Here is a 27257-nt window from a genome sequence, read left to right as displayed (position 1 = left end):
TGTCACTTTTACTGAAGAGTCTTTAATCTCATATTATGACAACCTATCGTCCCAAGAGTCCTCTTATGCTTTATCCTTCTTAGCTCCCAAACCTGGACAGTTCTCCCTAGATGAAAAATTGTTTTCTTTAGATATCTTTGCAGCAAATATAAGACCAATTTTGCAAGTGATTTCTAAAATTCTAGGAAGGGAAGACTCCAAACAGGTTGATAAAGCAATTTTGGGATTTTTCACTATGATGATGAAGCCAGAGGTGATATTAGATATTCCAGCATTCTGGGTGGACACCATTAATACTCAATTCATGACTCTATCACTTACTAGTTCATTTAAATTTCCTTCAGTTGTCACTTATTTGTTCTTGTACCAGAATGCTGAGCATTTTGCTAATTTGGGGCTAAACATTGTAGACATAAATAAAAAGAAATAGTCAGTGGTGTTCTGGACAGACCTGGTGAGGGGTGATCCAGAAGATGGTGGTCTGTTTGAGTTTACTTCTTTATTTCTTCTAGTGGCTTACAAGATTTTGAATGGGACCTTGCCACCAACATTTCTTCCCAAAGCTCAAGAATTTCTTCAATTGAGCAAAGATGTAAGATGTGGAGACTGGTTTATATTTGAAGAGCATGCAGAAATTAGGCTTTATGGGGCCTCAGTCAAACCATATAGACTACCAAAATTTGTGCCAATGCGACTCTTTGCTCTTGAGTTTATTAGACAAAGCTTAAATGTGGATCAGGTTCATTTTGTCCCAATGAAAAAGGGTTATCTCTTTAAGTTGCCCAGAACAGTGGGACCTTTCATTGTGAACACAAGACATGCTACCCAAGAGGTTGAGAAATTATTGGGTGATATGTGTCTTTTGCAAGTTGTTGAGTGGGCTTATGACCCTCATCAGATCATTTCTAAGAGAAGAATAGAGAATGGATATTCGGCTTTTGTCCATGAAAGTAGGCTAGAGGTTGAGAAAATGGTTTCACTAAAGGAGCTGAGATTGAAACCCCTAGTATTTCAGAAAAGGGTTCAAAATGAGCCAGAGAGGAAATTGTGGATCTTGATGAAGAAGAGCCAGAAACAACAAAGAGGACTAAACTATTGGATGCAATGTCTTCAGCACAACCTGGTTTAGTAATCCAATTAGGAGAAACAGAGGGTGCACCAGCTTCTCCATCCTCCAGTGAGCTTGTTCATGAGCAAGTTCCTCTTATTCAGAGCATGTTTGCCCAGATAGCTGAGAGAAACCAGAAAATAAGGTTGAACATGGAGGCTCAGGCTGAGTCTCAAATCATTTCCGAGCAAACCAGGTTATTATCTGCTATGGATTTAGAAAAGGGCCAACTTAAAATTGCACTCTCTCATCCCACAGAGATGTCAGTTGGATCCTCTAGTAACTTTAAAACTATCAATTTGACAGTTGATACTCAAAAACTCCCCATGCTTGATAAAATCAATTTGCACATGCAGACTGGGCAATTGATTGTAAATGATTTACATAAGACAAATGCAACTACTATTAAAGCAGAGAAAATGTTACACAAAGTGATCAAGCAATTGAAGCTGGAGAAAGCCAATTCCAAAGCTCTAAATGCTCAGGTAGATGAATTAAAGAAGATTATTGTGAAGATAGGAGTCAATCCTGATGATCAACCTGCAATACAAAAGTTATTGCAATATGCTAAGTCTGAAATTGGAATCTTGAGAAAGAAGTTGAATCTCCCTACAGGTGAGCACCCTATTGCTGCAGGGATAGCTGAAGTTGAAAATGAAAAGGAGAAGCTTTTACAGGATGTTTTGCAGAAGACTGAAGAGGTTTATGTGCTTAAGGAATCATTGGCCAAGCTACAGAAACAAGTAGACACTCATGTCTGCACAGTAGTGATACAGAGGATCCAGTGGCACAGGTGATGCAGTTGGGTACAAAATTAAAGATGGCTGAGCATGATTTGAAAAAATCACAGAGGGATATGGAGACAGTTTGTAAACTCTTAAACTTGAGTGAAGAGGAAGCTAGAATGGAGAAGGAAAATGCTAAGAAATATAGGGAAGACTTCCAAAGGGCTGAAGAGGAGATTAAAAGGTTAAAGGAGAGAATGAAAGGTAATATGTCTTTAATCCAGGCTAGGGAAATTCTCTGGGATGAAATTATCGAAGTCATCAGGAACATCTGGGAATTCCTTGTCATTGTGTCTGTTGAGAAAACAATTGTCAGGGACATGGAAAGTTTGGTTATGCAAGATAAGCAAAAATTGTTAGAGAGATCCAAGTTTGCAAAAAGAATGATAGATTTTATTAACTCTAAGTCTGATGCAGAGCTAAAAGAACATGACCTTATGGACAGAACACTGTGTGCAATGGATTTCAATAAGATGTTTATCAAAAATGTCTACAGAAAAATTGTTGAGAAGAAGATGAATGAAATAAAAGAAGCAGTTTCCAGGTTCAATATTCTGTTTGATAAAAGAGTTAGAGCTGGGCTCCCCTCTTGCTGGGATTTACAAGGAAATTTGCTGCCATGGGAATCATATGAGACTTTGCTAGTGGAAGCAAAAAGTAAGATTGACAGCACCCATGAGAAGACAACAGTACTGAAAGGAGCAACTATTGTGAATTATCTGAATAAGGATTTTAAACTTCTGTGGATGGTAAAGACTTTGTTTACAAACAAGCCTACTTATAGTAGGATCACAGCGTTCAGAATGGCACTCAACAAACTGGAAGAAGCAGCAAAGCCAAATGTACCATTGTGGAGAAGATGCAAAGAGTGGATGATAGAACAGACAAAAGATTCATCAGTAGGGCCATCTACCCAGACCAACAATCCGAACAGTGACCAGCAACAATCAATCATAATTTGATTTCATTTCATTTTATGTTATTTTATTTTCTAAGAAAAGTGAGGTGTCTTATACCCTCCAATGTAATATTTTAAAATGACTTTTACTTAAGGCAGTTAGAAAGTAGTTAAGTATTTTGACAATTTCTTGGTAGTTATCAACTGTCCCATAATGTATAAAAGGAGGAAAATCAAAGAAAAAGGGTCTGAGTCTTGGGAATCTGAAGACTACACAATTTTGTACTTGATGAATTGATGATTAATGAAAGAATCAGGAGTTTTCCATACGGTGCTAAGTATGATTTGTAATCTCTCTGTTATGTGTCATTTTATCTCTTTCTCTCTTTGAATATGGTAATGAAGTTGTTGGTCTTTGTTTACTTCTGTGAATAAAGTTAAATTTCCTTAAAATAGCGCTCCCATGTTTAAAGCTCCTTTCTCTGTATTTCCTCTAAGTTAAAGATAATAGTTTCTGTTAAATACAACATATTGTCTCTAATCTTCCTAAGTACTCTTCACACAACATTTGTATTCAGCATCAAATGGCATCTTGAAATTTTCATGTCACCTATATGTCAAGGGTTTTAAAATAATGCTCTTCATACTCCTTAAGATAAAGACACTTTATACTAATGGGTGACATGCATAGTCAAACTCTTAGGCACAATTTCTCCACAGCCAAGAAATTGGTTTCCTAAGGGACAATAGGAGGGATCCCAAGGTGTGCAGGTTGAGCAGAGCATTGTATGAGCTCAAGCAAGCTCCCAAGGCATGGTATGCACGGAATAACAATTATTTGCAGAGCATGGGTTTCTCCAAGAGAAAGGCAGACCTAAACCTATACTACAATTAGGTGAGGGGTGAGCCTCTCATATTGGTGTTGTATGTTGATGACTTATTTCTCAAGGACAGAGGAGCTCATAGCGCACTGCAAGCGGGATCTTGCAGAAGAGTTCGAGATGAAGGATTTGGGGGTGATGCGCTACTTTTAGGAGTTGGAGGTGTGGCAGGGAGAGGGAGAGATTTCCCTTGGACAAGGGAAATATATAATTATGATCTTGAAGTGTTTCAAAACGGAGGACTACAAACCCATGGCTATGCCACTTGTGATCGAAAGGAAGAAGATCAATACTTCCATATCAGAGGCAATGGAGCATACCTTGTATAGACAGTTGATTGGCTCTCTCATGTATCTGGTCAACACCAGGCCAAATATTTGTTTTGCAGTGAACACACTCAATCAATTTATGGTAGAGCCTAAGTGAGTGCATTGGGTAGCTGCAAAGCATGTTTTGAGATATCTCCAAGACACAATTGAGTATGGGCTGAGGTACACTCAGTGGGATGGAGTGAAGCTAGCGGGGTACATCGATGTAGATTGGGCATGCAGTACAGCTGACAGGAAGAGCACTTTTGGGTGCAATTTCAGTTTCAAATCAAGAGGAGTCTCTTGGTATAGCAGGAAACAGAGGTCAAATGCATTGAGTTCTGCAGAGGCCAAGTACATGGCTCCCAATATGGCGGCATGCAAGGTTATTTGGCTTCAGAAACTACTTGTTGGGCTTTTTGATCAAGAGTTGTATCCAACTGTCATTTGTTGTGATAATCAGAGTTGTATTAAACTCTAAAAATCTAGTAACCCATGACAATTCAAAGGATATTGAGATCAAGTACCACTTCATTAGAGGACAGTAAAGTTGCAGTACATTCCGACAGATGAGCAAGTAGCAGACATCTTAACGAAAGCCTTGATGAAGGGAAAATTTGTATTCTTCAGGTATAAGTTGGGTGTTGTGCAGAATACCTTCCTCGCTAACAGGGAGTGTTGAGGTTGTAGCTTGGAAGGCAATCATGCATGGATCATGTGCCATGACATGTAGAAAGTCACTTTAATTATCTCCTACAGCAACTAATTAATGCATTTCCTAAGTCATGACTTTAAACCGCAATTTAATCTAATTGTTGTGTACCTTTTTATAAAAGAGAAAATAAGCCAACGACAAATTAAATCGTGGTCGTTAATCTCAACGAGTCAAGATTTAATCCTAACCATTGAGATTAGGGATTTCACTTGAGATTAAAGTTTGATCTTTTTAATAGGAGGTTTGGGCCAAAGGAGAGGCACATTCGATTTGGCACGAGTTGGGACTCAGTGGAGCGCAGTATTTGGCAGCGAGAGCGATAAAAGGCTAGAGCAAGATCAATGCAAGTGAGATCAGCAAAGAAACCAAGTTTATTGTATGCAAAACTTTTCTACTGGGCCACGAGTGTGGGTTGTACAAGGGTTGAGCGAGAGAGAGAGAGGGTTTAGATCTTTTGTTGGGTATTTGCGGGAGCAAATTCTTGCGTAACTACTTTAAGAAAATATTTCTCCTGAGGCTAAATAAGAAGCCCAATGATTGCTAGTTTTCCCCATACTATGCAAGTCATTAGTTTAAGTATTGGGGATTTACGCATTTGCATTATATTAGATATCATTTTTGGGATTCAACTGCGTTAAGTAAGTCATTCAAACGTATGACCATTTCCATAAGAGGTAGTCGTAACTGACTAATTTCTCATGATTTTTGAATAGTTCACTTGGCACTCATTGCATCAGGTGATGCTCACAGGGTGAAGAAGTGGGATTGAAACTAGTGAAATGTGGAGAACGAATCACATAGCATCAATCATCACTTCCGGGGCTTGCACCCGGTAACCAGGACTTCCCAGGAGGTCACCCATCCCAGAACTCCTCTGGCTCAAGCGCGCTTAACTGTGGAGTTTTCCCCACAATCAAGCCCACTTAGCTTGCTACCCCATTTGCAAAACCTTAGCAAGTATTGTGCCTCATGAACCATTCAAGTAGAGATCCCTTGACTCTTTTTGAATTTAAGTATGGGGGATTTACGCAGTGCATTATATTAGATATCATTTTTGGGATTCAACTGCGTTAAGTAAGTCATTCAAACGTATGACCATTTCCATAAGAGGTAGTCGTAACTGACTAATTTCTCATGATTTTGAATAGTTCACTTAGCACTCATTGCATCAGGTGATGCTCACAGGTGAAGAAATGGGATTGAAACTAGTGAAATGTGGAGAACGAATCACATAGCATCAATCATCATCCGGGGCTTGCACCGGTAACCAGGACTTCCCAGGAGGTCACCCATCCCAGAACTCCTCTGGCTCAAGCGCGCTTAACTGTGGAGTTTTCCCCACAATCAAGCCCACTTAGCTTGCTACCCCATTTGCAAAACCTTAGCAAGTATTGTGCCTCATGAACCATTCAAGTAGAGATCCCTTGACTCTTTTTGAATTTAAGTATGGGGGATTTACGCAGTGCATTATATTAGATATCATTTTTGGGATTCAACTGCGTTAAGTAAGTCATTCAAACGTATGACCATTTCCATAAGAGGTAGTCGTAACTGACTAATTTCTCATGATTTTTGAATAGTTCACTTAGCACTCATTGCATCAGGTGATGCTCACAGGGGTGAAGAAGTGGGATGAAACTAGTGAAATGTGGGGAGAACGAATCACATAGCATCAATCATCACTTCGGGGCTTGCACCCATAACCAGGACTTCCAGGAGGTCACCCATCCCAGAACTCCTCTGGCTCAAGCGCGCTTAATGTGGATTTTCCCCACAATCAAGCCCACTTAGCTTGCTACCCCATTTGCAAAACCTTAGCAAGTATTGTGCCTCATGAACCATTCAAGTAGAGATCCCTTGACTCTTTTTGAATTTAAGTATGGGGGATTTACGCAGTGCATTATATTAGATATCATTTTTGGGATTCAACTGCGTTAAGTAAGTCATTCAAACGTATGACCATTTCCATAAGAGGTAGTCGTAACTGACTAATTTCTCATGATTTTTGAATAGTTCACTTAGCACTCATTGCATCAGGTGATGCTCACAGGGGTGAAGAAGTGGGATTGAAACTAGTGAAATGTGGAGAACGAATCACATAGCATCAATCATCACTTCCGGGCTTGCACCCGGTAACCAGGACTTCCCAGGAGGTCACCCATCCCAGAACTCCTCTGGCTCAAGCGCGCTTAACTGTGGAGTTTTCCCCACAATCAAGCCCACTTAGCTTGCTACCCCATTTGCAAAACCTTAGCAAGTATTGTGCCTCATGAACCATTCAAGTAGAGATCCCTTGACTCTTTTTGAATTTAAGTATGGGGGATTTACGCAGTGCATTATATTAGATATCATTTTTGATTCAACTGCGTTAAGTAAGTCATTCAAACGTATGACCATTTCCATAAGAGGTAGTCGTAACTGACTAATTTCTCATGATTTTTGAATAGTTCACTTAGCACTCATTGCATCAGGTGATGCTCACAGGGGTGAAGAAGTGGGATTGAAACTAGTGAAATGTGGAGAACGAATCACATAGCATCAAGCCCTTTAGTGATGATTGATTCGGCTGCAATTAGCCAAGAACCCTAGATTTTCACACCTATGGACAAAATTAGGTCTAATTTCAGCCTTCATTCCTTTGCTTGATCTTTCTCCTTGCCTTTGTGTCCTTCGTACTTGCTTTGCTCCTTTGATTGCAAATCGAACTTGATTGATTGATTGTGTTAAATGAGTCGAAGTTCCTGCATATTTATATTTTTCTTGAGTGGTTAAATAGGCTACCTTTCAGCCGACTTCTCCTTTGTAGGGTCGACTTGGTCTTGGAGGACAAATTGACATATTAGACTCACAAATAATATTCTTCTTTTGTAACAAGAAGTCCAAATGGGACTATAATACACGACACAAATTCTTCTTTGACTCAATAAACCCTAGAAGCATGAATAACATGTTTTGACCTAGACTTTGAGCATGAAACCCATGCTTGAATAAATAAATAAAAAATATTTTTCTCTTTTTATAAAATATACAATGTCATTATTACAAAGGTTATTATGAAGACCTAATCTATTCACATTCTCCAACATTCTAAACTATGAGAATTGCCTCTTCTTTGTGGGTTGTTATGATTGCTAATCAACCTTAATTTTTGATCCAACTACTGCCCTCATATCAATGTTGTTACCCTTTGGTGCTTCGGAGTGCAAGTTGTTATCATTTATGTGGATCTTGTTCAAATCAAAGGTAATCTAATTAATACTCTGTGTCCATTTGCCGACTTGATGTTATCAAGATAGGTAAAAGATTGTAGGAACTCCATGAGAGAAAGGCAGTTGATCAATTTTGTAACAAGGTGCTTCACTTGCAATCAACGTTGCTCTCTTGCAAACAGAGAATGCAAAACTCAAGAAAGAGTGCCAAACTACTATGGTTAACAAAATTAGCAAGGTTGATTGTTGGGGACACAAATGGGCATATTTTTCCAAAATCTTGCAGACAAATTTCAAACTAAGATCGACCTTCTTGATGATTTGGGGGAGGTTGAAAATCTCTCTCATTTAGACAAAGTTGACTCGAAGAAGGAAATTTGCAAACCAAAGGAGGAAAATGCCTAGCAAACTAGAGAGATTGCCTATTTAAAAGCCTTGGTGGAAGTGCTTCAAGAAGAAGTTGCCCCTCTTCAAGTAGATAATAATACATTGTTTAATCAATATCAAGCCTTGAATGAAGATCTGATGCATTGTTGCTACTTTTGGAATGATATTATTTAGGGCTTGCAAGAGTGCAAACAGAACTTTGAGCTAGAAATTTGTCAAATAAAAAATGTTGAGAGGAAGCCAATTGATGTTGAGTTACCAGACACCTTCTCCCACCCTTCATGATCATGATTGTAGCCTTGTTTGCCAGAAGCTTAATGTTGAATTGATGTGTCATCACATGCTTTTGTTACACCTAGCTTTGAAAAGCACAATAGTAGTATTGGGTCCTAACTGCTAAGCAAAATGGGATATATAGGAAGAGGACTTAAGAAAAATAGACAAGGCATTTATGTTCCTATTGCACCTGAAGTGAAAACACCTAAAGCAAGTCTTGCATATGTTGTTGATACTAACTCACTACCTAGCCTCGATCATGTTGAATATGGGCAGGTGTCATTTGTTGCAGGCGGAGTTCAAACCAAGTTGTTTGAAGACCAATGTAATGCTAACAGTGTTGTGCAAATTCATGAGATGGCTAATAGAGTCTTTACAGATAATAGTGTTGCTGCACCAAAATTTGAATCTGCAGAACATAAATATGAGCCACACCAACATCCTCACACAAAGTTTAACCAGGAATCCAAAACCTAATAGCTATGCATGTTTATTGTTGTAGAAACAACAGCAAACCTTCTCCAATGCAGCTCTGTTTTCCTTGGTCAAACTCAGCCTAAACAGGAGGCCAAATGCAGCCCAAAATAGCTCGGTCAAACTCTGTCACAAGAGGGATAAAATCAGCTGTAATTTTCTACGGTCAAACAGCAGTTGGCCTTGAAGTCAACGCTAGTCAACTAGCCCAAAATTCCTCAATTTCTATGCCCAAAAATGCGACCTAAGGAGATCAAACTTTTGCCCTCAAAAATGCACTCAAACTTGGTTAATAAGGCCTCGGTCAACGCTAGTCCAACCTATCCTAAAACTCTGAAATTTTCGGCCTACAATCTCTCCCAGAAATTCGTCCTTCATCCACACGTGTGAGAAAGAAAGAGATGATCCCCAAGTTGTACAAACCAATCTATTTAGGAGAGAAGAATTGTTGAGTGATTGATGTCCAAATGAGGTGAGAGGTCACTCCTATTTATACAATTCATTGATGGTGAAAGGACAAATCTATTAGGCTTCTTGAGCCTATATTAAGCTCAGGCCGACCTTAACAATTTGTGCATGTGAGAGAATAAATTCAAAATTTCACTTTTGCTTGTCCGAATGAGATTATCTTTATATCAAACTTGGACCTCTCGAAAAAGGATCCAATGCAATAATCATCTCCATCACATGAGTTGTCCCAAGGTGGAATTTGGCCCTAGTTGCCAATTTTAACACTCCCTCTCAACTAGGGAGAATTACACCTTCCAATTCATTTATCATCATCATGTCATCCTGTCATCATGTACCATATCTATCATCACTGTTCTGCTCTGCTCTGCTGAACCATGAAGTAATAATGAAGAAGAAGTGATCGAGAGTGAGTCACAAGACCTTACCACTCTCCACTGACAAAAGTCAGTGCTTGATCCTAGATCAAGTTGTTGAACACCATGCATCCTAGTCATAGGGAGTACGACAATACACGATGCATCCATCGGTAATGTTATGGTCCCTAACCACTTTTCCCAACTCATTAGCCAAATAAGAGGTACTTTCCATGAGTCTCGAACTCCATGGGTAGGATGTATGTTGGCGCATCCGCAGGAGAAGGTGAACCACACATCCTACTCACATGCCATAGGAGAAGGTGAACCACTCATCTTACTCACATGCCACAGGAGAAGGTGAACCACTCATCTTGCTCACATGCCATAGGAGAAGGTGAACCACTCATCCTATGCATATGTCAATCGTAGGGGAAGGTGAACCACTCACCCTACATATATGTGTCTGCAATCGTAGGGGAAGGTGAACTACTCACCCTATACATAGTGCACCACTAGGGGAATAGCACACCCTGTGGTTGCTCATAGCTCCAAGAAGTACCCTAAGCCCCCAGGAGCTCCCAAAGCTCAGTGTCCAACTCATGCGGGACCCTCATAAGAGGGTCTTTCCACGACTCCAAGTCTCTCTCAAAAGGTTAAGAATTTGACCTTCCCCAAAGGCTTTGTGAGAATGCCTACGACCTGCTCATCTGTCCTGATGTGTTGGAGCCTTATTGCTCCTCGTTGTACCATATCCCGAATAAAGTGGTACCCGATATCAATGTGATTGGAGCAGTCATGGAACACGATATTCTCTGAAAGGCGAATCCCACTCTAATTGTCACATAAAATCACAGTGGTATCTAGCTCGTGCTCAAATAGCTCATTGAAGAGCTTCCTAAACCAAACAGCTTCACAACTGGCCATACTCGCAGCAATGTATTCGGCCTCAACGATTGCTTAAAACAACCGATTTCTGCTTCCTGCTCATCCAAGATATTGAAGCAGACCTTAAAGAGAAGCAACACCCAGACGTGCTCTTACGATCCACCACACTGCCAACCCATTTAGCATCTGTATATCCAGATTCCATGTAGCCTCAAATTCCCGGCAGTGTATCTCAATCCATAGTGGATTGTGCCCCAGAGATATCTCAAGAGATTCTTAGCAGTGATCCAATGAATGTGATGAGGAACGACCATAAACTGACTCAACATGTTCACAATGAACATATGTCAGGACAGGAGTTTACCAAGAACATCAGGGCCCCCACAAGTTGACAATACTCGGAAGGGTTCACTAATGCGGGCCCAACAACACTTCCAATTAGCTTCTTGAAGTTGAGTTCCATCAGAGTAGATATGGACTTGCAATCTACCATCCCACATCTCTCAAGCAACTTCACAATGTATTTTCCTTGAGAAAGGAAAACTTCACCTGGATTTTGCCATACCTCCAGTCCTAGGAAGTAGTGCATCAGTCCTACGTCCTTCATCTCGAATTCAAAAGCCAACTCCCTCTTACATTGATGAATGAGAGGGTCATCACCTGTCAAAAAGAGATCATACACATAAAGGACCAAAATGAGAGGTTTGTCCTTTTCAACCTTGAAGTATAAGTTTGGGTCAACATCGCTCCTTGTAAATCCCAGTTTCATAAGATAGTTATCTATCCTCTCATACTAAGCCCTAGGGGCTTGCTTCAACCCATAAAGGGCTTTCTTCAACCTGCATACGTGTGTCTTACGATCTTAAACTTTGAACCCCTCGGGTTGTTCTACATAGACTTCCTCCTTAAGCGAGCCATGCAAGAAGCAGTTTTGACATCCATTTGGTGTAGGCTCCATCCTTGCGAGGCAACAAGGGCTATAATTGAACAGATAGTGGTATATCGAGCAACCGATGAAAATATCTCATCATAGTCCACTCCTTCCTTTTGAGAGAAGCCTCGAGCAACGAACCTGGCTTTAAACTTTTCAGCACTCCCATCAGCTCCATGTTTGATTTTGTAAAGCCATTTTGAAGTGACCACTAACTTGTCCTTGGGTCTAGGAACCACATCCCAGACATCATTCTTCATGCTCAACTCATATTCCTCATTCATTGCATTCCTTCCAAACTTGGTGCTTCACGGCTTCTTCAAATGTACATGGCTCAAATTGAACTATGGATAAGTACCCTTGGTATCTGTTCGGCTTCTTGCTTTCACGAAAAGTCCCCCTTGGTGCAATATGTCTCTCAACATCCTCAAGAGTATCTTCGAGCCACAAACGTCTTTTTCTTGAAGTAGAGGGCTCACTAGGAGGTGGATCAATGGGATCTGTTGTCGCACAAAGTGTCTAGGCACTGCAACAACGCTCAAAGTAAGGGTTGTCACTCTAATCCTTACTTTGAGCGTTGTCGCGGTGCCTAGACACTTTGTGCGACAACAGGATCCATAGGACCTTCAACATCGAGCATCGGATCATCTGTCAGAGATTCATCTTGTTTTCCTACACCATCATCATTGTCCTGCCTAGGGATAGGAAGATCTCGAACTTTCCCAAGGGCAAACTCTTCATCGAAAGTGACATCATGACTTATTTCCACTTCTCTTTGACCAAGAACATAAATTCTATATGCCTTCGAAGTTTCACTGTAGCCTGCAAACGTTCCTTTCTTCCTAGATGCATTTAGCTTGTTTCTTTTCTCCTTCGACACATGAAAATATGCGAGACAACCAAAAATTATAAATAAGACATATCAGGTTTCTTGCCAATGAAAACTTCTTCAGGCATCTTGTAGTCCAATGCTTGATGTGGGCACTATTTTGAACATACACAGCAGTGTTGGCAGCGTCTCCCCATAAGAACTTCAATAGGCCTTGGTCATGAAGCATGGCATGGGTGGCTTCTATGATAGTTCTAGTCTTCCTTTCGGCAACACCATTTTGCTCAAGAGTATATGCAGTAGTGTTCTCCCTCTTAATGTCAGCTTCTCTACAATAGTCATTGAATTCATTTGACTCATATTTGGTTCCATTATCAGTGCTCGATATTTTGATCTTCCATGTTTAATTCTTGACCAAGGCTTTGAAAGAGCAGAACCATTCAAACACTTCGTCCTTCTTCTTTAAGAAATAGATCCATGTTCTGCGAGAGAAGTCATCCACAAGAACTGCATAGTACAAATATCCTCTCAAAGATGTTACGAGCAACATACCTGATAGATCAAAATGGACCAATTGAAGAATATCGATAGTTTGACTTCCACTTGAAGGGAATGGTCCCCTTGTATGTTTTCCAGTTGCACAACCCTGACAAACTCCTTCATGATCTATGTTGAATTCGGGCATACTTGTGACCATCTTCCTTAAATCAGGTAAGGCTTTGTAATGAAGGTGAGCAAATCTTCGGTGCCATAATTTGGATTGAAGAGAAGTATCACAAGTCATTGCTCCCAACAAACTTCCTCCAACTTGGTAGAGACCTTTAACCCTAAATCCAAGTGTAAATACATCTTTCGAGTTCCTTTGCCAAACACAGACCTTCCCATCAACAAATGTCACCTTGGAACTTTATCTTCCATTGCAGAAATAGAGACCAAGTCCTTTTTCAGATCAAGCACATACAACACATCTTGTAGATGTAGGGTTTGACCTTGATTTAAGTGAAGAGTGGCAATCCCAATTCCTTTCACGAGATAAGTGGCATTATCCCAAATTATGATCTCCATATTTGTCTTCTTTTCAACTAAGTTTGAGAGGGCCTCCTTGTACCCAATGAAGTGCCTTGAGGCACCACTATCAATCAACCAATGACCCAATGTATCCGAAGGAGAGGCAGTGGTGAGGGCAGAAATAAGATAAAATTCCTTTTTTCTTCTCTACAACATTAGCTTCTTCATACCTAGAGTTTCTCGACTTCTTGGGAGAGCAACCATTTCCATATCGAGCAACAAGAGCATTCCTCTTTCCTTTGTTGTTGAACCTGTTGTTCCTTTGATTTCCATTGCCTTTGTAGTTGTTGTTATTGTTGTCATCATCTCTTGGAGTATCCTTCTTGTGAGGACACTCTCTAGCAAAGTGGCCAAACCTGTTGCAATTGAAGCATCTTCCTTTTCTTCCTTCTTTGAATCCCGGCTTGAACCCTTGACTTTGACTTCATGGACCAGCGTTCTTCTTCCTTTTAGCATCAGCGGAGAAGGCGGTAAGATTGTTTCCATTTAAGAGCTTGCTTCTTTCCATCATCCTTATTTCTTCTGGAGTGCATCTAGCCAATAATTCTTCAAATCTCGGAATCTTGCCATTGTTAAGGATGGTAGTGTTAAACACATCCCAATCTCTTGTAAGGCCTCCAAGTGAAATAAGAGTGAAGTCCCTATCACCAACAACTTCTCCAATAGATAGGAGATCATTCTTGATTTCGGTAATCCTCATGAAGTAGGATTGAATGGATTCTCCTCTATCCATCTTGATGTCTTTCAACTTGTTCTTGAGAAAGAGAACTTCATTTGCATTATTTACTTTGAACATCCCAACCAACTTGTCATACATTTCCTTAGATGTTTCCAAATCAGAAATATAGGCAACCAAAGGCTTGTGAATAGAATCAACAATAATTTTCTTAGCTTTAACCTCAGCTTTCTTGTACTTTTTTTTGCAGCAACAGGTGCACTTGAAGGAGGCTCCACCACTCTCTCCCTTGACATCTTCCATGCATGATAGTCAAATTTGTCCTTAAGCTTGTCCTTGGATTTGAAGTAAGATGTAGTCATCATTGAGACTAGTTCCAAATTCTTGTCCAACAGCTTCCTTTAGTGATTGCTTTTCCTTACTCTTGCTTAGGCTTTGTCTTCACCGGAGCTCTACTTCCATGTTAATTTTAGATAACAATGGTATGTTCTATGTTTAGCACAATTTACTTCAATGTTCCTTTAACAGCCCAATGACAATTTCCAATTATTTTCAGTAGCAATCACATTGACAGTAAATGCAAATAGAACATTAAAAAAATATGCAGAAGACAAGCCAAGACAAGAGGACACCATATTTCGCGAATGTCAGGGAAAAACCCCAATGTGGGGAAAACCCTTTGATCAAATCTTCTCATTATTATTCAATAGTTCAGCACAGAGAAAGTACAAAAATCAAATTCACTTGCCCAATACACAGTCAAATCAACCTTGTCAAATTCTACAGTCAACTGCAATCAAACTTCAGCCCTAACCAGAAAGTCAACGTTGATCAAAACAACAACAAACCTTCTCCAATGCAGCTCCATCTTCCTTGGTCAAACTCGGCCTGAACAGGAGGTCAAATGCATCCCAATACAGCGTCCGAGATGTAGCAGAAGTCAGGAAAAGACTTGTGGTGGCATAAGGATGTGCATTCTTGTGATTTGGGCGTATGGTTGGACTGATCAAGAATCTGCTCTCAATCCCATGTTCAGGTCCATGGAATCTCCATCTCATCTGTAACATGTCCAAGCCATGGCCTTGTTGCACAAGGGTGTACAACTTCTCCACTAGCTCATACATCTCCATGTCATAACAACATCTGCACAACATCCTTTGCTTCGGCACTCCCCATAGAATGTCCATGAATGACACCTCTACACATGACACCTCTATCCTTCCAAGCCGGATAGCCACTTTTGAGGCTATCAAAGCTGCTGTTTCGGGCTTGGAGGAGGCTTCTTTATGACAGATTGCAGACTTGGATGCAGATGGCCAGATGTTGGGATGGAGTCTACATGGGTTGGACATCATGGACAACTAGAGTCATGGACATCAGGTTGGGGATATAGGGCATGACAGTTTGATGCAGGGACATGAAGCAAGAATGTTGTGCTGATGCTGCTATGACATGGAGATACATGAGCTAGTGGAGAGATTGTACACTTTTGTGCAACAAAACCATGGCTTGAACATGTTGCAGATGAGATGGAGTTTCCATGGACCTAAGCATGGGATGAAAAGATTCTTGATGAGTCCGAGATGTAGTAGAAGTCAGGGAAAGACTTGTGGTGGCATAAGGATGTGCATTCTTGTGATTTGGGCGTATGGTTGGACTGATCACCCGACTAGTTCGAGTCATGAGGGGTACCAATGTGCAAAGGGATGTTATTGTTGAGTCGACATGTTACTAATGACAACTCGATCTTCCTTGGTCAAACTCGGCCTGAACAGGAGGTCAAATGCATCCCAATACAGCATCCGAGATGTAGCAGAAGTCAGGAAAAGACTTGTGGTGGCATAAGGATATGCATTCTTGTGATTTGGGCATATGGTTGGACTGATCAAGAATCTGCTCTCAATCCCATGTTCAGGTCCATGGAATCTCCATCTCATCTGTAACATGTCCAAGCTATGGCCTTGTTGCACAAGGGTGTACAACTTCTCCACTAGCTCATACATCTCCATGTCATAACAGCATCTGCACAACATCCTTTGCTTCGGCACTCCCCATAGAATGTCCATGAATGACACCTCTAAACTACCAGGATGGTGTGTTGTCGAGGACGACAACGACTTCAAGTGGAGGAGGATGTAAGGACCTGCGGTTCTTACCACACGCTCCGGCATGAAGTGCGACTTGCGACGATGAAAAGTGCAAGCTCTTTGGAGGATGCAATGTGTTATGTGCATATGTATGAGGAGGACAGCGCGTTTATATGGCGGATAGCATGTATGGAGGCCGACATGTGGTTTAGGGGCTTATGCGATGAAGTGTGGGCGTAGGGAGGTCGACTGGGCAAGCCACCACCACGCCCGACACTTGATATAAGTTGGAGAATGCGTGGAGGTATTCTATCATCGCAACTCACTCAATACATCTTTGCTCATGTAGAGAGGCGCAGATCTGCAGTGCGCAAGTCTAAGAGGGTGAAGGCGCAGATTTAAGGATGCGCCCGTTCTTGGGCAGTCGTGCACGGTGAAGCGCGGTTGTGGGTGAAGGTGCGGGCAGGAGCGCCCAGCGGTTGGGTGAGGGCGTGCACGGGTGTGTGGCGCCCGGGTTATGCGACAGGGTGCCCGACGGTGAAAACGGAGGAGCGCCCGATTGGTGCGAAGGCTTGGCGTGGGTGTCTTGGCGACTCGGGTGAGCGCCCGCTCATCGTGCAAGTGTGCACAGAGACTTGTTGGTGTGTTGGGTTGTGAACGGGAGTGTGTCTCGGGTAGAGGCGCCCGTGTGTGGCGACTTGGAGGCGTGCCCAAGTTGGGCAAACGACACGACCGTATAATGAAGGTTGGAACCGGAGGTCGTAGAGTTGGGCAGGCGATACTACGTGCTGTTCACACGATTTGGGCATTTGCCAAGAGTTGGCAAGTGGGACTGCGTGCTCGGTTTGGGCGTTTGTGACCAAACGAAGAGCGAACCGGCAAAGACGTGCCACGAGGTGAACGAAGGGTTAGAGAGTCGTGCAGCGACCGTGCGAAGGTGCCGACGAGCTGGGCAACCGAGTTTGCCGAAGTTGGAAATTTGGCTAAGTATAATTTGGGGTTTCCCAAGGACTTAGTCTGTACTTTGTAAAAGTGGAAAAATTATATATATTGATATTCGGGCAGACTCATATTGCAGGGAGTTGCCCCTCCCTTTATACTGTTGTGCATTTCTCTTGTTTAATGCTGTTGATAATGAATGTGTATGGGTGTTCATTGGTATAAAGGCACATTAATAATACTTGGTAACGAAAATAAAACTAAGTATGGAATGTTAAGGCGTAGTCTACAATCGTAAGTATTGGTGAAAAGAAAACGGTTGGTAGTGCCACACCTCGCTATAAGCGGTTGAAAGACTACCGCAGGTGTAGGGGCGTGACAGTTGGTATCAGAGCTCGGTTGGAGCTGATGAGCAAGGTTGCTCGTGACAAAGTGACAGTGGAAGCAGGTACTTGCAGGTGAAGGAAGTTGGTTTCACATACAAGTGGAATAAGGGTCGGTTCATGATTGCAGGAAACTTGGTGAAGCTGGTGAATGAAACAGGTTTAGCAGGGGTGAAGCTTAGTGCTTGGGCCAAGCTGAACGACAAGGCATGGCAAGTATGGAAGAATGCAAAGGGAAGCTCTTGCTTACCTTATACAGGTTGAAGAGGTTGAAAGAAGAGAATCCCCGGATTCGAAAGGAACTTGAAGTCTTGGAAAAAAATGTTGAAGACGAACTTCTTCAACTTGGATGGACAATGGAACAAGATGAAGTTGGAGATTGTGCTGACAAGGAAGAGGAAGCCGCGATGATTGAGGATGTTGCAGATATGACAACAATGGAGGACGAACTTGAGATTGATCAAGTTGGACCAGGATCGTGCAGTTTGAAGACATGGATGAATGAGGATACTCATATGGAGGAGCCTCATGATGATAAAGTAAGTATTGATACTTGTGTTTCATTTGGGCATTTGGTGGATGGACCGTATGCAGGGAAGAGCAAAATCAGTTTGCTAATGCTAGGGAGGATCTTACCATGGATGTCTATGGTGAGACCTTGTATGGACTCTGGAGAAGCAAGGATTGTTGATTGTTGCAAGACTTGTTGGGGTTGTTTGTGACCTTATGGTAGAAGGTACAAAGGCCTGTGACAAGGGTGGAACTTGATGATCGTTGCGGATGAATGGGTCATGCTTTAGTCACATTGGCTAAGTGCCCGGCATGACTCATGGACAGATTGAGGAGGGCACACACTTGAGGTATGATGATGCTTGGGTGGACTTCTCATGGCCGAGACCAAGAGCAAGTCTTGGTGGAACCTTCAATGGGGGGAGCTATGATGGAGAGACTCATGTGATGATGATATGGTTGGATGATCGAGTTCACTAGACCGAAGATTGCAAACTTGGATGAGGATGACCGATTGTTGTGATGAGTCTACTTGGTTGGACTACATGGGCAACTTAGTCATGGACATCAGGTTGGAGACATGGAGCATGTCGGTCTTATGCAAGGACATGATGCAAGAGCACTTGTAAAGGTGTCACTTATGGGCATCCAATGAGGAGTGCCAAGGCAGGGAAGTTGTGCAGATGGATTTGCTGGTGTGACATGGAGATGTTTTACTTATGAGCCGATGGAGAGGTTGTGCACTTATGTACAACAAGGCCAAGGACTTGGATGGAGTTGTGAGCAGACTATGGAGCATTCCTACTACATGGAGAGCTAAGGCATCTTGCAGAGACCTTTGGGCCGAGACTTGTATGCTTGCTAGGATGTGGTTGGGGATGACTTATGGAGCTCATGATGACATGAGATTGTTGTGACTTTTGGGGACTTCATATATGGTGGACTTGGGGACACTTTGGAGTGATGGAGTTACAATGATGATGATGCCTTGGTGACTACACTTGGGCATGGGTTGAGCCGAGACTCAACTACTTTGACACATGGGAGCTGATTCATCTATGATCATGGGCAGCACATGGATAGATGAAACAAGTGTATACGTGTTTCTATGGCAGACTTGAGGGATGGCACATTGTAGATATGATGGAGGTTGCTTCATGGACCTGGATGTGGCACACCGAGAGTTGGAGATTGATGAGATGATCTCTTCATATGGAGGAGATACACATATGGATGATGTTGGGATAGATGTGGCTGATTTCATCTAGCACATTGACACCAAACATCATGGACAGCATGTTGCAGACGAGATAAGGACTACTTCATGGACCTGAGCATGGCTTATACTTGTATGGAGATGGACTCTTGATCGAGTTGAGGATGTGGCGGGATGTTTTGAGAAACAACTGGTGATGGCCTGAGGATGTGCATTCTCATGGTTTGGGCGTGACGATTGGATTAGCTACCCAACTAGTTCAGACATGGGGGTTAACAGTGTGCAGAGATGTGTTAGCATTATGTTGGAGTATCATGGCAGCAGTTCACATGATGACACATGATGAGGTCAACACGAGATGTTGCAGTGGACATGTAGCTTGAGATGGAGGAGCCAGCCTTCCACGATGGAGAGCAGCATGTGGAGATTGTGACATGATGGTTGATGATCATGGATTGAGATGATTTCCGATATATGACATACCGATGGGTGTATACCTTGGTATGGTGATCTTGGTGACAGATGGTTGCCGAGATGAGACATGATGGAGACGGTGGTTCTACATATGTTGCAAAGATAGTTTGCAGTATGTGGAGGAGTTTACATCATGGATGATACAGTTGATCTTGGTGGATGACTACCAGGATGGTGTGTTGTCGAGGACGACAACGACTTCAGGTGGAGGAGGATGTAAGGACCTGCGGTTCTTACCACACGCTCCGGCATGAAGTGCGACCTGCGACGGTGAAAAGTGCGAGCTCTTTGGAGGATGCAATGTGTTATGCGCATATGTATGAGGAGGACAGCATGTTTATATGGCGGATAGCATGTATGGAGGCCGACATGTGGTTTAGGGGCTTATGCGATGAAGTGTGGACGTAGGGAGGTCGGCTGGGCAAGCCACCACCACGCCCTACACTTGATATAAGTTGGAGAATGCGTGGAGGTATTCTATCATCGCAACTCGCTCAATACATCTTCGCTCATGTAGAGAGGCGCAGATCTGCAGTGCGCAAGTCTAAGAGGGGGAAGGCGCAGATTTAAGGATGCGCCTGTTCTTGGGCGGTCGTGCACGGTGAAGCGCGGTTGTGGGTGAAGGTGCAGGCAGGAGCGCCCGGCGATTGGGTGAGGGCGCGCACGGGTGTGTGGCGCCCAGGTTATGCGACGGGGTGCCCGACGGTGAAAACGGAGGAGCGCCCGATTTGTGCGAAGGCTTGGCGTGGGTGTCTTGGCGACTCGGGTGAGCGCCCGCCCATCGTGCAAGTGTGCACGGAGACTTGTTGGTGTGTTGGGTTGTGAACAGGAGTGTGTCTCGGGTAGAGGCACCCGTGTGTGGCGACTTGGAGGCGCGCCCAAGTTGGGCAAACGACACGACCGTGAAATGAAGGTTGGAACCGGAGGTCGTAGAGTTGGGCAGGCGGTACTACGTGCTGTTCACACGATTTGGGCATTTGCCAAGAGTTGGCAAGTGGGACTGCGTGTGGGCAGGTGTACACGGTTTGGGCATTTGCGACCAAACGAAGAGCGAACCGGCGAAGACGTGCGACGAGGTGAACGAAGGGTTGGAGAGTCGTGCGGCGACCATGCGGAGGTGCCGACGAGCTGGGCAACCGAGTTTGCCGAAGTTGGAAATTTGGCTAAGTATAATTTGGGGTTTCCCAAGGACTTAGTCTGTACTTTGTAAAAGTGGAAAAATTATATATATTGATATTCGGGCAGACTCATATTGCAGGGAGTTGCCCCTCCCTTTATACTGTTGTGCATTTCTCTTGTTTAATGTCGTTGATAATGAATGTGTAGGGGTGTTAATTGGTATAAAGACACATTAATAATACTTGGTAACGAAAATAAAACTAAGTATGGAATGTTAAGGCGTAGTCTACAATCGTAAGTATTGGTGAAAAGAAAACGGTTGGTAGTGCCGCACCTCGCTATAAGCGGTTGAAAGACTACCGCAGGTGTAGGGGCGTGACAGTATCCCAATACAGCGTGGTCAAACTCGATCACAAGAGAGATAAAATCAACTGTAATTTTTTGTGGTCAAACAACAGTTGACCTTGAAGTCAGCACTGGTCAACTAGCCCAGAATTCCTCGATTTTTGTGCCCAGAAATGCGGCCTAAGGAGATCGAACTTTTGCCCTCATAAACGCAGTCAAATTTTTGCAAGCAGGCTTCCAAATCTTTATCAAAGACCTACAGGGGAAGTCCACCCTTTCCAAATTGTTGAATCAGGCTCTGTGTAAAAACTGAAGCGGTGTATAGAGAGGAGGCTCAGCATACCTACAAATGCCAAGAGTCTCCTTTATGAAGGAAAGATTCTTAAGGATTATGCACAGTTGAAGGATCATAGTATATCCAAAAACTCTACAATAATCTAGAATTTGAGGCTACGTGGAGGTCCTCTAGGATCCAACAACTCGGGAGGATCCGTTCCCTACAAGGAAGCGATCCATGGGGCTAGAAACCCCAAGAGATCTACTTCTTTCAAGGATGCAATATAAGGGAAGTCAATCAACTCAACAGATCGACTTTAACTCCACCCAAGACCATACATTGTAGAACAAATGAAACAAGCACCAATTATGGAGGTGAATCATCCCAAGGTCAACTCGTTTTTTTGCTCTCAAATCCAAGGTTGTTATTTGCAAGTTCAACGGATTTTGGCCTAGATCAAATTGCTCTACATCAGTGGGTCTTTTCTTCTTGGACCCCAAATTGTGACATCTATTTATGTTCCAAAGATTTATTATTCAATTTGATAAACAGAGAGATTTGGAGAATGTTATTGTTAATTTTAGATATGTTCTATGCTTGGAGCAATTTATTTCAATTTTCACAGTTAGCTCAATATCTTTTCCAAATTAGCAATCACATTAGCATTAAAGTAAACTATAGATAGAACATAAACATAAATCGCAGAAGACAAGCCAAGACAAGAGGACACAAGATGTGGCGCTAACCAGGGACAAACCCCAATGTGGGGAAACCCTTAGTCAATTCTTCTTACATGTTTTTCAATAGTTCAACAGAGAGAGAGAGAGAGACAGTACATATACAACAGAAGTCAACACTTTGACTTATCTAGATAAGAGCATAGATCATCTCTAAAAAGATGATACATGAGATTAATTGAAGAGATGTTGCTTCAACTGATTCTCCAAGGTGACTCCTTCACCTATCTTTGTGCTGCATCCCGTCATCATGTTACACCTCACCTTACTGCACCATGCTGCACCCATCATCACAATGTTGGACCTTATGTTGCACTGTTGTCCCATGTGCCGTTGTTGTACCATGCTAGTCACTGTTGTCCTATGTGGCATACTGTTGTCCCACTGTTAGTGACATGGCCATTCCATGTTTGCTTGTTGTCCCATTGTTTTGTTGTTGTCCCATCACAGCTTGATATACCTTGCTGCGGTCCCAATACTCTTGCCATACCTTGCTGCGATCCCAATACTCATGCTATACCTTGTTGTTGTCCCATGTGTCTTAGCAGCACCATGTAGCCCAGATGTCCCATTTACTAGCACTGTTGTACAATGTCATTATTGTCCCAGCATGCTGTTGTACCATGTCCTAGGACCCTCATCCATTAGCATCCTCATCGCCAAAATACCATCTACTGCATGCTACAATTCATTGTTCAAGGTCCACTCAAATGCTGCCATGTAGGCCTGGTTAGGGCATCATTACAGTCCCATATCTAGCCTTCAATTCTGCTGTTAAGGAGTGTGGTTGCCCTTTGTTAGGAGGCTGACCCTTCTTGCTATGGTTCTGGGCAGTCTAGCCCTCTTTAACAACCTCGGCCTGCCTGTAATTACTGCGGCACCCTACAGCAAGATTGTGTAGGGTTGCGGCTGCCCTTCCATGGATCTGCACTCCTCCAAAGTGCCCTCAAATCAGTCTTGTGACTGCAGCTCTTCCAGCAAGGGAACTCAGCCCTCCTTCACCGTGGAACAGGCCTTAAACTTACCTCAAAGATACGTTGTCCACACAACCCTGCCATGATGTCTAGGGCAGCCTCCTAATGCTTCAGCTAGGGCATGCTATTATCCTCCTTGACTGTGTCTTTGTAGGGACAAGCGTATAGGGCTATAGGCCTCCTTCTTGACTGCGTAGAGACCAGCATATAGGTTAGGGCTCCTTCTTGATAACGTTAGGGCTTCTCTTCATGACTGCGTCCTCTAGATTAGGGCAGTGTATTTCTTCTTCTAGACTGTGGCTAGGTTATGCGTAGAAGCTAGGGCTAGGTCTGCAACTAGGGCTGATTGTTAAGCCTCCTTTCCTCCTGTGCCTTAAGGCTACTTCCTCCTAGATTTCTCTCACATTAAAACCCAAGACAAGTGGAGAGAAATCAAGAGAGAAGTGTGTGTGAAATGACTCTCAAGTCATCTCCTTTTATACTAAAATGTTGAGCACATGTGTGGATTATTTGGTTGCTGGCCGACCTTGACGAATTGTCTTATGACACAAATAAATTCATAACTCCATGAATACTTATCGGAATCGGATGATCTTTAGATCAATCCTACACCTCTCGATGAGAGGGATCCAAGAAATATATCAGCTGCCATAAATGAGATGACCCACATGGGATTTGGCCCTAGTTGCCAATTTTAACAGTTATGAATGATGGGCTCTAGTTTTGGGGAAGAGTTGGGCTCCTCATCACCCCATGGTTCCCAGAGTTCGATGCCACAAACATGGTGGTCTCAACAATACCGGTATGGATGAGACTTCCAAATCTCCCCCTCCCATTCTGGCACCATAAAGTCCTAGAGGAAATCAGAAACACTCAAGGAAAATACAAAAAGATGGACCTTGAAAGATCAAAGAAAAGTCTATTCTCTTTTCCCTGAATGTGTAGAGATAGATCTCAGCAAACGTCTACTTGATCACATTCAAATAAAACATAAAAATGTACAGTGGACCCGAGTATTAGACTATGAGAATACGGCATTCAGATTCCAAACATGCTTCCAAACAAGACATTTACAGAACTCATGTTCACAGGGAAAAAAGATCCCAAAGAAGAAAAAGGGGCAGGTACACAAATCAGAAGGATGGCAGCCCACAAACCCCCGCCTATTAGAAGAAGAAGAGGAAACTATGGAGGTCACCCCAAGTCAAGCAGAAGTTGTTGCACAGGCTCAGAATGGAGTCGTTTCCCATGAGTAGAATGACATTGAAATACAAGATATTCAGTTGTCAGATCAGCAGAAATATGAGGCTCTTTCAGACGGGGATGGGGCGGTTCAAAAAGAGTTCATGCCTTAGAAAGCTCAAACTCAGACAAAGAAAACCCTCCTCTGACATCAGCAAATGAATTGGCATTGGTCATTGGTCCTAGTTGATCCCAGCCCACAGGGTTGGCAAAAGGTCCAAAAAAAGAAAGGCAAAAAGGAGAAGTGATTATTATAACACTTAACTTCAGTTTTTCTATGTATGATTATTGTTTTCGCTTCTTATTACCTGTAAGCCATGAGGCTTATCGTTCCAAATGCTTTTATAGCATATACAAAATTACGAATTTTTTTCCTTGGAAAAAAAAGAAGCATCAAACAGCTGAAATGGGACTCCATGAAAATATTTTCAGTTTACCTACTTCAAAAAGCAATCAATCACATATTATAGAAGCAAATTAATCCAGAGTTGGAAAAAATTTGTAAGTCTGGACAATGAAAATTTCATAGTTGTTCATTATATTCATCTTGTACATTTCATCTTGTGTAGTAACTAGTTCATTGAACTTTGTTCTATTTCTTATAAACTGTCCTTGTCAGTGCATTGGACCGCTCATTCTGCTATTCCATTAACCGAATACAAGGATAATGCAATGGCGTATCAGCCATAAAAACAAGTTTCAACTTTTTCACTATTGTAGAAAAGAAAATTATATATTAGGTTACCACCTACGTCCTACAGGCAAGCTAAATCAATGCATGCTGCCAGTTTAAAGGTAATCGCATTGGAGGTTATGGACAATGATATATCTATGAAGCCACTGAAAAATACACCCCCGACCTGAATGTTGTCTATCAAACAGAAAATCAATGCCTGATGGTCAAATCAGGTGGAAGAGTAACGATATCAATCGTGCTAAAATATAATGCCTATTCATCTCAGAGACATAATTTGCCAGAGGTGTAGTATATGACAGATTCCACATCAATATATGATCCAAATGCAATTGCGCGAGCACCAATTGAAGTCCAAAGGAATCCTTTTAACTTTTTACTCAATCGAGATATTAGATACAACACATTGAATAATGTTAACCCTCACTGCACTACGAATCAACCTTAACCTATAAACTGGTCTAAAAACATATATAAACAACCCTCACAAGCCTGCAAACCGGGTCAGATACGGTGTAAGGGACAAAGAGGATAGGCAGGAGGGAATAAAAGGGCAACCTACCACAAAAATTTGCCGTTGTCACTATTCTACAGCTTGGAATGTTTTTTTTGCCGGAATCGTGTGAAACAATCTTTGAGAATGTTATTTGTTGTTGTTTAAAGTGCCGTTTAAAAACGACCTGACCTCCTCAAACGTAATTCCAATAAATCCAACAGACAAAAATATATATACCCAAAAAAACTACAAAATGCCGAACAATTATTTGGGCCAAAATTTTATCAAATTCTTATTGGCAAATGAGGTTTTAAAGTTTAAAATGCATAGTGCAAATCCTCTACTCTCAATTCAGATTCTCCAGAAACAGAGTGTTCCGTCAGAATAAACAGTAGTTCATGAAAAGAGACGCAAAGTGAAGAACTTTTGCAGCATCTAGGTAAAGGGAGTAGCATGGGAGTTGTGGATAGGTAAAATATTCATACATACCACTTGGGTCGCAGGGCTTGCCATCCACGAGTATTGGGTCCTGCTCAGACTTGCCAGTGGAGTAGCCTTTCTTCACAAAATATCCCAAAATATTAATCCAAGTAACGGAGGAGATGAAATCAGAGCCTCTGCTAACATAAATATCGTTAAATTTGACGCTTGATGGGTTCAAGCCAAAGGTCCTGGCAATGGTGCCCACGTCCAATTTAGCGTCTTCCGTAGCCACGAAGTCTAGCACCCTCTCAGAGGCAGCATGCCGCAGCTTAACGACTATGCACTTGCCCATTCCCATCCGAGGCGTCCTTAATAATATTTATCTGATATATTGGATTAAAACTTCATTACTCATTTCCCAGTATAGACGCTGAATATATAGTTGGGTGCAGTTCAATCTCGTTGCCTCTCGAAGAGTCTACAAATCCGGCCTCACATGTCGGTGTGGTTTCAAATTAACTTTGGCCAGCGCTTCCCCACCCCATGATGGCAAAAAGTAATTTAATATATTTAAAGTCGTTGAAGAAGTGTAAACATTAATGTGATTAAATATATTTTATTTTAGAATTTAGTGTGGATAAGGATTAATAATAAATATCGAATTTAAGTAATTTGATATGTTTAAAGTCGTTGTTGAAGTGTAGAAATTAATGTGATTAAATATATTTTATTTTATAATTTAGGTTGGATGAGGATTAATAAATATCAAATTTATTGAGATATAAATTTGTTTTAGATAAGATAATTATATTTATGTTTAACTAATGATCGTAAAGTAGGTCAAGGGGCTGTTGAGTACATTTATGTATATATAAAGTGGGATAACCAAACGGTCTCCTTTAAAAGATACAATGCATGAAGTAAATCAAGATCTGGCTCTAGCGGAGAAGATCCAGGAGCTAATAGGTTTGAGGATCAAACCCATCTCTCCTAACATCTAAGGTTGAATGAATAACACTGAAGAAACTCAACAAACTTTGTTGGCCCGATGAAGAGTCGATGGTAAGTGCAGACTGTCCACTAA

General features: G+C 42.1%; 1 protein-coding gene across 2 annotated transcripts in view; it reads right to left on the bottom strand.

Moving 5' to 3' along the window:
- LOC149141790 (amino acid-ligase) overlaps positions 1 to 26685 on the bottom strand; it is a 92017-nt gene extending 65332 nt beyond the window's left edge. Inside the window, exon 1 of one of the 2 annotated variants that reach the window (XM_089447544.1) lies at positions 26240 to 26685. In XM_089447544.1, coding sequence (XP_089303670.1) covers positions 26240 to 26531 — 292 coding nt within the window. In that variant the 5' untranslated portion in view covers positions 26532 to 26685. The remainder of the gene's footprint in view (positions 1 to 26239) is intronic. The other variant, XM_089447545.1, reaches the window with a different exon arrangement.
- Between the last annotated feature and the right edge of the window lie 572 nt (positions 26686 to 27257).

Source organism: Pinus tabuliformis, chromosome X (genome assembly GCF_031772625.1).
Source record: "Pinus tabuliformis cultivar Carrire ecotype Pingquan chromosome X, CPIR1, whole genome shotgun sequence".
In the NCBI taxonomy this organism is placed as follows: Eukaryota; Viridiplantae; Streptophyta; class Pinopsida; order Pinales; family Pinaceae; genus Pinus; species Pinus tabuliformis.
This window is presented reverse-complemented; position numbering and strand designations above follow the sequence as displayed.